Source organism: Tubulanus polymorphus, chromosome 4 (assembly GCF_964204645.1).
Source record: "Tubulanus polymorphus chromosome 4, tnTubPoly1.2, whole genome shotgun sequence".
Lineage (NCBI taxonomy): Eukaryota > Metazoa > Nemertea > Palaeonemertea > Tubulaniformes > Tubulanidae > Tubulanus > Tubulanus polymorphus.
This window is the reverse complement of record NC_134028.1, coordinates 22,853,083-22,864,684: the sequence shown is the minus strand read 5'-3', so window position 1 is coordinate 22,864,684 and position 11,602 is coordinate 22,853,083. Positions and strand designations below refer to the sequence as shown.

Here is an 11,602-nt window from a genome sequence, read left to right as displayed (position 1 = left end):
ATAATTCATTTAATGATATTTAGAATATTGTTCGGGTTCGATTCTTGAATGATCACATGTGATGGATGCAGGAAAACTGATGATTTCCTATCAGTGAACTTCAACAGATATTTAGCTACTACATTGTTTTCTAAAGATGATTTAAAAATTCGGGTCATCGCAATAGGATTGGGGCGGATGTTAGTCACACAGTCGTTCTACAAGTGTAGCATAGCTTATTTCTGTAGGAGGAGGCTGAGCTACAGTCAACAACCTGCCCCCTAATCTTCCTCCTGATGTGAATCTTTTCTTAGTTAATGAAAAGTTGTTGTCTTGTAGAATAACTATTGAGGATTATTCATCAAGAAATATTCATGATGAGACAATGAAGAATCAATTCATCTATTCCTTTGTTAGCCGATACTTGAACACTGGTATGATTGTTATCAGCATTCAGGGCAACATCCACTTCAGTATTCACAGCTATCGGTCCACTGTACACCCCATCCACAGTTATCACCTTTCACTCTCAACACACTGTTCCCTATCAAATTGGCTGTTCCCTAATGTTGTGCAGACTCTCCCCGCAGCTTCTTTTGTCTCAATAGACTGACTGTCCTCAGTTCCCTAAACCCCATCCCCTCAACAAACAGTCCCATCAACCTCGTGTTCCCTAAACTCACGTTCTCATCCCCACTGTTTCCTAAATCCAGTCCCATCAACCTAGTGTCCTCCAGACCCAGTCCCATTCCCACTGTTCCCTAAACCCTCTGTCCCATCAACTGAAATGAAACGAGTCCTCTCCGATGAACCTTGTCCTCAGTACAAGTATCTCGTATATCTTTCCCTTCACTGGTGAATAATAAATCCTCATAAAATACATCATAGATAAAACCAACTAGTATTTGATAATATATAAGAATTTGATGTATTTTATTGATCACGTACTGAGAACATGTTATTATGATAATGAAATGCATGATTAATTATTGCGCAAGTATGAAAATATTTTCTAATCTATTTCTAAAAATCAGCACATGATTTATTGAAGACAGACATGATTTCCATATTGATACACATTCATGTACACCGGTAGATATATATATAAACGTTCTCTGAACATGAGATAAAAACACTGAAAACACTGAGATTTTTACGATATTACGAAATGTTCTTGGAATTGGATTGATTTTCAATTTCCAAACACGACTTTATCCGTTTCCCAAGTTTAGATGGTGATGAAAAGTTGTGTTTTTTCCTCACCAGAACACACCTCCACCCCGGCCTCTACGATTGTTAGAATTCATCCCGGCTCCACGCGCGTTATTGCCTCGACCAGCTGCTCCACCGGCCCATGCACTCATGTTTCCACCGCGACTACGATTCATTCCACTTCCACCAGCCTATAAAATATGAATAAACTATAAACTTATTGGCCACTTATTTTTACTTGTTTTCCCTGACTTGATCTGCTAAGAATCCAATCAATTTATAATCAAATACGTAAGACATAGATGGAAACTGTTTGATTTGATCTAGCAATCTCAACAAATTGCCTGACTTCTCCCTAATTTCTAGCTTTGTTACAAAATGCCTTTTTCAAAGAAAAGAAAATTCCCTGACTTCCAGGTAAGTTGCCACCCTGGTTTATCTCCTCGGTGTAAGCAGACAGCATTGGGGCAAGACTGGTAACATATTGCATGATAGCGATTGATCATTTTACCTGTTGTTGCGGTTGTTGCTGCTGTCGTGATTCGAGCATTTCTCGCGCCAACGCCTTCGATATACGTTTAATCATCGCCTCTTCCATTTGATCCATGGACGTATCCTACAAACAAATAAACATCAAATCATCAACAGGAATTTGCACCTCCTCTCATACTGTGAGGGGTTGTTTTTGTAAAAATCTGAACGTACCTCAGTATTGTCGTAGCCTTGTTCCATGCCACCAGAGGCAATACTATTTGAATTATAATATTCACACGATTAATCGTTTTAAGCGACAAATAACGCAGAACAGCCAGACAAACATCAAACATTGTGAGTATACTTACTTGAATCCTCCACCCATTCTGTTGCCTCTAAAACCTCCTCGGCTGCCACCTCCATAACCTCCCATCTGGTTACCTCCATTACCTCCCATCTGGTTACCTCCATTACCTCCCATCTGGTTACCTCCATAACCTCCCATCTGCTTACCCCCATAACCTTCCATCTGATTACCTCCATAACCTCCCATCTGGTTGCCTCCATAATTGCCCATCTGATTACGGTTGCCTCCATAATTGCCCATCTGGTTACGGTTGCCCCCATAACCTCCCATCTGGTTACCTCCATACCCTCCCATCTGGTTACGGTTGCCTCCATAACCTCCCATCTGATTACGGTTGCCTCCATAACCTCCCATCAGGTTACGGTTACCACCATAGCCGCCCATCTGATTCCCTCCATAACCTCCCCCCATGTCTTCATTTCCGAAGTCGTAATCATTCATCTGACCTCTTTTCATGTTGCCTCTATTATAACCTCCCATTCCACCTCTACCCATTCCACTTCCACCTCTTCCACCTCTTCCGCGACCTCTTCCACTTTGCCCTGAAATGTGTACAAAGATAAAATTAGTCGTCTCAGAACAATTTTAGAATTTCATGCATCACCTCGATGTGCAATGGGACACTGCGTTACAGCTACAGCTTACCTGCTCCATAACCACCCCTGAAAATATAGTAATTCAGAAATAGATTTCAAATAAACATCAATGATTTGTACTAAATATTACACATTCAATTATATCACAGTACATTAAGACCGCTTGAGTCATGACTGCGCAACTGGACCCATGAGACCCATAAAAGGCATACCTTTTAGATGGAGGCCCACCGTCCAACCTGCCCGGTGAAGCACCCGCTCTGCGTTTTGTAACTTTCGCGTCTTTTTTGTCGTCTCTCCTATTCCTGACCAACTCATCGAACTCTACAATCAATACAAGAAATACGAAAATAATGCACAATAATGAAACGTTTACGGTGAAAAGATAAGAAACGTCTGTCGTGAAGATCCACTAGGCGTAGCTTGAGTAGCATTCAGACATCGCGAGGCCCGGATTTCTCCCTGGCGAATCGTCAATCGTCAGTTAATCCTTTCATTGCGTCTACACCGCAGTGTGGTGAATAAATCAGTGATAGATTTTGCTAGGAGACTACAATGCGGTGCATTCATGAAATTAGTAATTATTTCTCTTGAAAGATGGCAGCACCTGTCAAACATAGTGAAATACTAGTAACTAACAATACACTGCGCAGCGGTGTAGATGCACGATAGTGCTATTCCTGTTATTCAACACACTAGGGTGGAATTTTTCAAATATTTCAAAATATCTCCAGCACTATAGGGTATTAATTAGTCAGCACTGAAAGGGTTAAATGTCGAGTCCTCATTCTTGTTGCGCTATTAATTAGCAGACGATACAGCCAAATAGCTGATGTAACGCGGATGGAACTCGATTATTTCGTTGACTTACCAGGCATCGATTTTCCGGCTTTCAGACAAACTTGAACTTGCGGCCGCGGGAATTTGTCGAGATGCTTCGCGCACAGTTCGATCGCCAGTTTTTCGGCACGTTTTTGTTTCGCTTTCGCCTCAGCTCGGCCGATATTCTCGATCCATCGTCCTTCTTCCATCACTTTCGCAAATAAATCCGCGTGAAAGCGGTGCTGAATTGGAATTTTGAAGAAAAAAAAAACGAACGATCACATACGCACATGCTGAGTCAACCAGCAGACCAGGGGCCGGTTGCTCAAAAGTTGGTTAAAGAAAACCGTCGGATAAATACCAGGGGCCAGTTGCACAGTCATGGCTTAAGTCCAAAAATGGTCTTAAATCTTAAGACTGGTCTTAAGTTCTTAGATTGGCTATAGAACTAAGTTGGTCTTAGACTGGTCTTCAGTCCAAGCTGTGACTATGCAACCGGCCCCAGGGTCTGATCTAAGCACTTGTCCGATTGCCCGTGACAAGTATATTCTCTTCAGGGCAAGTAGGTTATCATTATCACTTGTCCCCCGGGCTAGTGCAATTTTATATCACAAAACTTTTTTCCCACTCGATACAACGGATGAATGTTCCACCAATCGGACTGCCTGTGTAGGGCAAGTAGCTTTTGGAGGGAGCAAGCATAGCAAAATTTTAGATGTGCTTGCCCCCCGGGCAAGTGGCTTTCATTCCTTAGATCGGACCCTGAAATACCATAGTATGAACCAATGAAATTTCATTTGTCAACTATCCGCTGGTTTACTGTAAACAACTTTTGGAACGACGAGCCCCAGGTTCTCCGATGATGATTATACTAACCAGGAATTTCTTCTTGTGTAGGACCTGCGTCAAATGATTCGGAACGTCTTTACGTTCGACTTCTCTGTGACACAGAATGCAGAAATACTCGAGATCTCCGTTTAGATAGCGCCTTTCGGATATCAGATCCAATCCTTAAAACACACACGCAAAACACTTTCGTAGCTCGGAGATAGATTCAGGTGCGAGATAAGGTCTTTTTTTAGGGAAAATTGATTAGAAATGGATTTAATGTCAAATTTGGTGATGTGAATTTTTGTACAGTTCAACGGTAACCCGCTTTATTCAGATCATTTTGGATCAATTTAATTAATCTATAAGCGCATGAATTAGATTTGTTTTCTTAAATCTATTCAGGAGTTGATCCTGGGTTCAGTTTAATGAAAAAGTTTAAGCTTAAAATGTTAAAAAGTTTTAATTGTTGTCCTCATTGAAAACATGAAGTTGCCAATAGCAATAAAACCAAAAATCTAAGTTAACCTTTTCTTGAAACTAGACCCGGGATGTGATTGATTAGAAGGGTTACCCGCAATCGGCTTCTTGCATCGATCCATCTCATCTTGTATTTTCGCTTTCTGATCCGGCTCCAGTTCAACTTTCGGGAACTTTCTTTGTATGCTATGCGTCGCGTGCGCGCTCTAGGAGATCAAACGAAAAATAATACATTCTTATACAGGGACGACCATTTTCAAATTTGAGGGCGCTTAAAGGGCGTAATCACCAGTTATGCATTTCAAGATCAACCATGAACTTTAAGCTACTGTTTCTGAACTACTGGAAAAATACAAACGACATATCTTCGAATGTTTGAAGGGGTGAACCAAGGACAAACACTCAGAATTTGAGGGTTTACTCAAAAATGAATTTTGGAATTTGAGGGTTTATAGAGCGATTTGGGAACACTGTTTATACAGTTTATAACAGTAATCACCTCGGATTTCACGAGACCGATAAATTCACTTACCCCGTATTTTACTTTCATCGCCAGCGTAAACTCGTCGTCGAGGTTGATTTTCGTTTTGAGTCGATGTCGCCGGAAGAACTCGTGACCGTTATCCCTGATGTAATGCATCAGTTCGTCGTCGACCTTGCGAGGTTTCGCGGCCGCCGGTCGCGTTTGATTGAACGTCTGCGTCGTGGTCAAACACGCCTCGTACGCCATCATGTGATGCTTCTTCTGCAAACATAAATCCAAACGAAAATTCATTGATGATGTATCTAGCATTAAAATATTTCGACACGTTTTTCGTGAATTTTTTTTCACATATTTTCATGATTTTTCACATTCTCTTAAGCAGACGTCCGCAATTAATACATCCATTTGATGCCTGAGATAAACATAGAAATGAAGTGAAATGAAGAAGTAAAAAATCGAATGAAAAAATCTGTCGATGCTTACGACTGCATTGATGATGTGTTCTCTCGATTGGATGTGTTCTATGATTTGTTCCCCGTTCACGTCGTCCTTCTCTTTCAAGTTACAACAATAACAAATATACTTCACTTTGAACGTGTCAAAAGATTTTGCTTCGATGATTTCATGAATCCAGAACAATCCTGAATACAAAACACCAAATTGAAATGCTTCAGAGATTACACAATTTACAATTTTCACAATTATGAAATGGAGTTCTCAAAGTTATTCTGGAAATGTCTTTTCAAGTCTAGACCCAGGTTTAAGGACGAAAATATTCCAATCTTTACTCGAGTTATTAATGCAGGTATTGTTATATAGTGATTTGGCACAGAACTTATAAATACGGATTTAAATTTAGGAAATTAGGTTGTAAACCAGATGTTGGTTGTATCACGAGACCCATCAGAGATTAGAGGGACAAAGGGAGTTGAGCCAGAGCTCTTGCAGGGGCAAGACGTCTTTTAGAAAGCCCCAACATTTTGTAATCAGATATATCGTCAAGAATAAAAGATAAGAAAGAGTTTTCGTTATGATATTAAGAGGATCTAAGGCAACCAGGCATCTTACGAAAGGTGAAGGACATCAAAGGATCCCCGTTTGGCAAAGAAACCCCAGCCAAACATGACAGGATCAACCAACAGCCTGCTACCAAGCATCCTGAAGACAGAGCTGTAACTCATGTGGACCCGGGTGCTGACTGCAAAATACTGGTTCCAATTCTTACCTATAAGAGGACTTTCAAGCGAATTCATTTCATCAATTTTCTTCTGAATCAATGCGTACGGTACTTTAATCGGAAGAACTGAAATTAAAGCTTTCATTATGTATACAATGTTCACAGTCAAGACAGACAGATAGAGGAGACATCTAAACATCTCGACTTTTCTAGCAAGAGCCTTCGTTTCGAAGCAGGGAATAATTATTTTCAAGAATCATCTACGATCGGCTTCAATGAGTCCTGGAGCTTGGGTTGTGCATGCGCTACAACGCAAGACTCGTACGCGAACATCAGACACTAAGGTTCTTAGTGAAGGATCTACTCGAATCCATTCACTCCACAGGCCATTTTCAACCCATTATTCCCCTCGAGAAAAGCATGAATGAGAAATGCAATTACTTAGCTTTGCACCAGAAACAAAGATCCTGCCCGGCGTCAGCCGCAAAAGATTTTGAAATATATTCCATACAGTTTTCAAATGCCGTTGAGAATAAAAACTCATCGAGCTCAACATGAAATTATCTTTGAATTTGAAATACCGTTCGAGCTTCTTTAAAGTTGAACGTAAAAAAATAGCTTAATTTCGTTTGTATCAAGTTTGAGAAAACTATAATACTTCGTTGAAATTACGAAAAAATTCGAAGAAAACATTATTTGGTAAATCAGCTCATTTTCGTTTGACGTTAAAACAAGATATGAAATCTGAAGAAAATATCCGGCAAACTATTTCAGCCCCCCTATAATATTCATGAATATTCAGAGGCAGTCACTGCCCTACCACCAACGAGGTTGCTTTTGCTCCCGCGTAAAATATGCTTTAGTTCAGTTTGCACGTTTCTTCGGCTCTTACATACCTCCATTTTCTTTCAATAGCTTATTCTACAAAACAGAAATAAAAACAATGCGAAACGCATTAAACATCGATTCCGATGTCTCTACACTGCTGCCGAACAACCGAGCCAACAACCGGCTCGCGGACATTGCAAAATCTACTCCCAATGGTAATACATGACTTAGATTTGTGAACCCCATGATTCTATCGACTATCCACCCACTTGTCAAAAAATTCCAGTCGAAAAACATTGGGTTGAAATTCCACATCATTTCCTAGTATCTAACCATTGTACCCGTTGTTCTAGGGGTGACCTCAGATCATCCAGTATTCAGACTAATCAAGGGGTGACCGGTAAGTTCTACTGCTGTTCAGATTGTTCTAGGGTCAACCCATAAAATCATCGGGTTATCATAATACTAGGGGTAACAACCCGTAAGACTGGCTGGTATTAACAGGGGTAACCCATAAAATCATCGGGTTATCATACTAGGGGTAACAACCCGTAAGACTGGCTGGTATTAACAGGGGTAACCCATAAAATCATGGGGTTATCATACTAGGGGTAACAACCCGTAAGACTGGCTGGTATTAACAGGGGTAATCCATAAAATCATCGGTTATCATGCTAGGGGTAACAACCCGTAAAACTGGCTGGTATTCACAGGGGTAACCCATAAAATCATTTGCCGTTCAGACTATCAGTAACCCTTGGTTATTGAAATTCTCCGCGCGTTAGTCACAAAAATGTGCACACATTTCTGTCAGCCATGGACACTGAGAAATGGATAACAGCGGTATTATTTACCAGATTGTGACGATCGGTATCCTGATGATAATCCCATTCATCGTACGCCATTTCACGATCGCATAGCTGGAAAAATAATCAAACGTGCGCAATCGATTTGTAATGTGATAAGGCTGACAGAGAGCGAACTTCGTAATCATAAATCAAGAGGACTTTCTGGATATGCATTATTCACAAAAAATTAAGCAAGACTATAATTCACCATTTCATGCTCTCAACTTACTTGACATGTGACGTATGCGCCAACTAAGTGGTGCCCTAAAAAATTCAGAAAACAAACGCGAGAATGAGATATGATTTTCATTTTTTCGATACGGCGTACCACGGTATTTCTTTTTGGTAAATACCTCTGGCGCGATCTTTATACTGTTCTAATCGAGCTATGTGCTCTTCTGAATCCAAATGCGCAGTCAAACCCTGAAACATAATATCGAAGAGCCCATCTATACACGAACAAATACAAAGAAGGAGGAAGAGGGGAAAACAAATAATCTACATCAGTTTACAGTACAGACAAAAGAAACCATTCAATTAATCGTTTATAGCTAATTAGTACAAATATCATCAATTATTTGCTGCACAGTGAGCTTCTCATTCGCGTCATTTTTCATGCAGGTATTTCATTTATCCGCAGCCTCGACCAAACCCTTCAGACTAACATCATTTTAGTGTGGATGAGTTTTTGAAAGTGCGCCGATGACTGGTAGGCCTAGTTCATTTTTTCTGAACGCATGCGAAGAGTGGACAATCAAAATTTAGCAGATAAGTGAAAGGGTGTCTTGGTGCAGCCTGCATATTGACACTACTTTACCCTCTCAGTGCTGACTAATCAATACCCTATAGTGCTGGAGATAATTTGAAATATTTGAAAAATTCCACCCTAGTGTGCTGAATAACGGGAATAGCGCTATAGTGCGTCTACACCGCGGCAAGGTATATCGTTAGTTACTAATATTTCACTATGTTTGACAGGTGCTGCCATCTTTCAAGAGAGATAATTACTAATTACGTTAATACACCGCAGTGCGGTGTACTAGCAAAATCCATCACCGATTCATAAACCGCACTGCGGTGTAGATGCACTGAAAGGGTTAATTTATTTTTTACCTCCTCATCTGTGATCGATAACGTATGCAAACACAGTTTACACGTGATCTGTTGCTTCGATTGATTTTTATCCAAAACGAATTCTTCGATTTCATTGTCCGGCAACTCGCTACGAAATATAGATGAATATAATAAGATAATAAATATTCAGATTAATATAATAAATATTCGTTGTTCGAGGAATTTTTCGGGCCGAAATTTCACAGGCGCTCTTAAAACACGCATGAAATTGATATAATTCTCGGTCGACACTTACGGGAATTCAGGTTCTGGTTTTTCATCATCGACGTCTTCGGAAGTTTCTTCTTCCATTTTCACGTCATCGGTTTTCTGTTCGGTAGCATCGGCAGCACCAGCAGCATCCTCTGTCAAACTGCCCGTAGATTCATCCATCAGAATCATATCATCATCGCCTTCATCTTCATCTTCTTGCTATCGGATAGAGAATAATTGTTTTCCCAATTCAAAATTTTGCAGTCGGAGACATATCTAAAACGCCCAATCAGAATCTACTGCCCTGAATTACGCCTCCTAACAAGCTTAAGCCCTGAATTACCCCTTCAGACAATCAACAGCCCTGAATAACGCCTCCTAACAACCTTAAGCCTTGAATTACCCCTTCAGACAATCAACAGCCCTGAATTACCCCTTCAGACAATCAACAGCCCTGAATTACGCCTCCTAACAACCTTAGGCCCTCAATTACCCCTTCAGACAATCAACAGCCCTAAACCCTGAATTACCTACCCCTTTGAGCAATCAACAGCCCTGAATTACCTACCCCTTCTGAAAATCAACAGCCCTGAATAACCCCTTCAGACAATCTATAGCCCTGAATTACCCCTTCAGACAATCTACAGCCCTGAATAACTTCTTCAGACAATCTACAGCCCTGAATAACTTCTTCAGACAATCTACAGCCCTGAATTACCCCTTCAGACAATCTTAAGCCCTGAATAATGCCTCCTAACAACCTTAAGCCCTCAATTACCCCTTCAGACAATCTAAAGCTTCTCCTTCAGACAATCTACAGTCCTGGATAACCCTTCAGACAATCGACAGCCCTGAATAACCCCTTCAGACAATCTAAAGCTTCTCCTTCAGACAATCTACAGTCCTGGATAACCCTTCAGACAATCTAAAACCCTTCAGAAAATCTGCTCTTTCCCAAATACAATACACACCTCTTCCTTAATAGATTCGGAATTGATCATTTCGATGTCAGCTTCAACTTCTACTTCAACGTTTCTCTGTTGAACTTGTATTCTAACCTTTTCCACGTCTGCTGCGGCTTTTTTCGCCTCGGCTCTTTTCCGTACGAGCTCCGCTTCCAGCGCCGCTGCTTTCCTACTCTTCTCCTTCTCTTCCTCTAACAGTTTAATCCTTTCAGCCTCAGCTGCCGCAGCCGCCTCCTTCGCTTTTAACTCCTCTTCTTCTTTCAACTTCTCTGCTTCCTGGGCTGCCAGGGCTGCTATTTCTAGGGAAAAAAACCAGGAATACTTGCAGATGGGATAATTAGCTTTAGGTCTACACACAGGGGCCCGACACAAAATGTTTTTGACCCCAGTATCCTAGGCAAAATAAAAAGACTTTTTATATAAAGTATCTAGGACACTGGGGTCAAATGCCTTCTGTGTCAGGCCCCTATGGGCCGACTGGATAAACTATTTAAAAAATCTACAGTATTTTTGTAATATAATTCTTATCATACCGGTAGCGACATTTTTCAGATGTTCTTTGATGCGTTTGACAAGATCGGCCTTCGTGCCGTTCGTCGGCAGGTTGTAATTCGTGCATTCTTCTCGCAGTTGCACGACGGTCATGAATCGTAAATTCTTCTCCGGCGCCATTTCCTTCGTTTCAGGTTCACAGCCGACTTTACAGTGCGAGTTAAAACATGAATATCTGAAAAAATCGAATAACAGCAATACATGGCAGTTTCTTAACTTTTAAAGTCGGTAATTAGTACGACCGACTGTTTTTGGCGTGTTTTAAAATCTAATCAATGTTGTTTCAAGTTTGTTTGAGGCCTGCGACAATATTCCTAGATACTCTTTGAATCGAATAACTTGAAGTGTCATTAATTCCTATTGATGTGAAGCTTTGCTTAGAGTAGAAAACAAAATCGAACCTAACAAGAACAATACAATTCAATTCAATAATCACTTGTCGCAGTCAGAATCCGATAATACATAGAGGGCGCCACGAGCTTGGGCTTGTGTATTATTTAAGTTAAACGCCGGGCATTCTCACCGTCAAGTGAGCACTGGATCATAGGGGCTCGTCACGATAGCTGGGGGTCCAAAATCAAAGATTTGACCCAGTATCCTAGGTACCACCTATAAAAAAGAAGTATTTTTTTATAGGTGGTACCTAGGATACCCTGCCAACAAA

At 40.7% G+C, this 11,602-nt stretch overlaps 1 protein-coding gene across 1 annotated transcript; it reads right to left on the bottom strand.

The window, feature by feature from the left end:
* Positions 1-930: 930 nt before the first annotated feature.
* LOC141904199 (uncharacterized) lies at positions 931-11,371 on the bottom strand. Its single transcript, XM_074792750.1, has 21 exons — positions 11,340-11,371; positions 10,920-11,113; positions 10,393-10,685; positions 9,465-9,640; positions 9,209-9,317; positions 8,449-8,518; positions 8,325-8,359; positions 8,102-8,167; positions 7,316-7,340; positions 6,468-6,545; positions 5,726-5,883; positions 5,291-5,503; positions 4,853-4,964; positions 4,327-4,460; positions 3,500-3,692; positions 2,841-2,952; positions 2,678-2,694; positions 2,034-2,574; positions 1,897-1,939; positions 1,703-1,807; positions 931-1,382 (listed from the first exon to the last, which is right to left on the bottom strand). The coding sequence occupies exons 2-21, from the start codon at positions 11,056-11,058 to the stop codon at positions 1,239-1,241; spliced, it is 2,763 nt and encodes a 920-aa protein (XP_074648851.1). The 5' UTR covers positions 11,059-11,113; positions 11,340-11,371; the 3' UTR covers positions 931-1,238.
* Between the last annotated feature and the right edge of the window lie 231 nt (positions 11,372-11,602).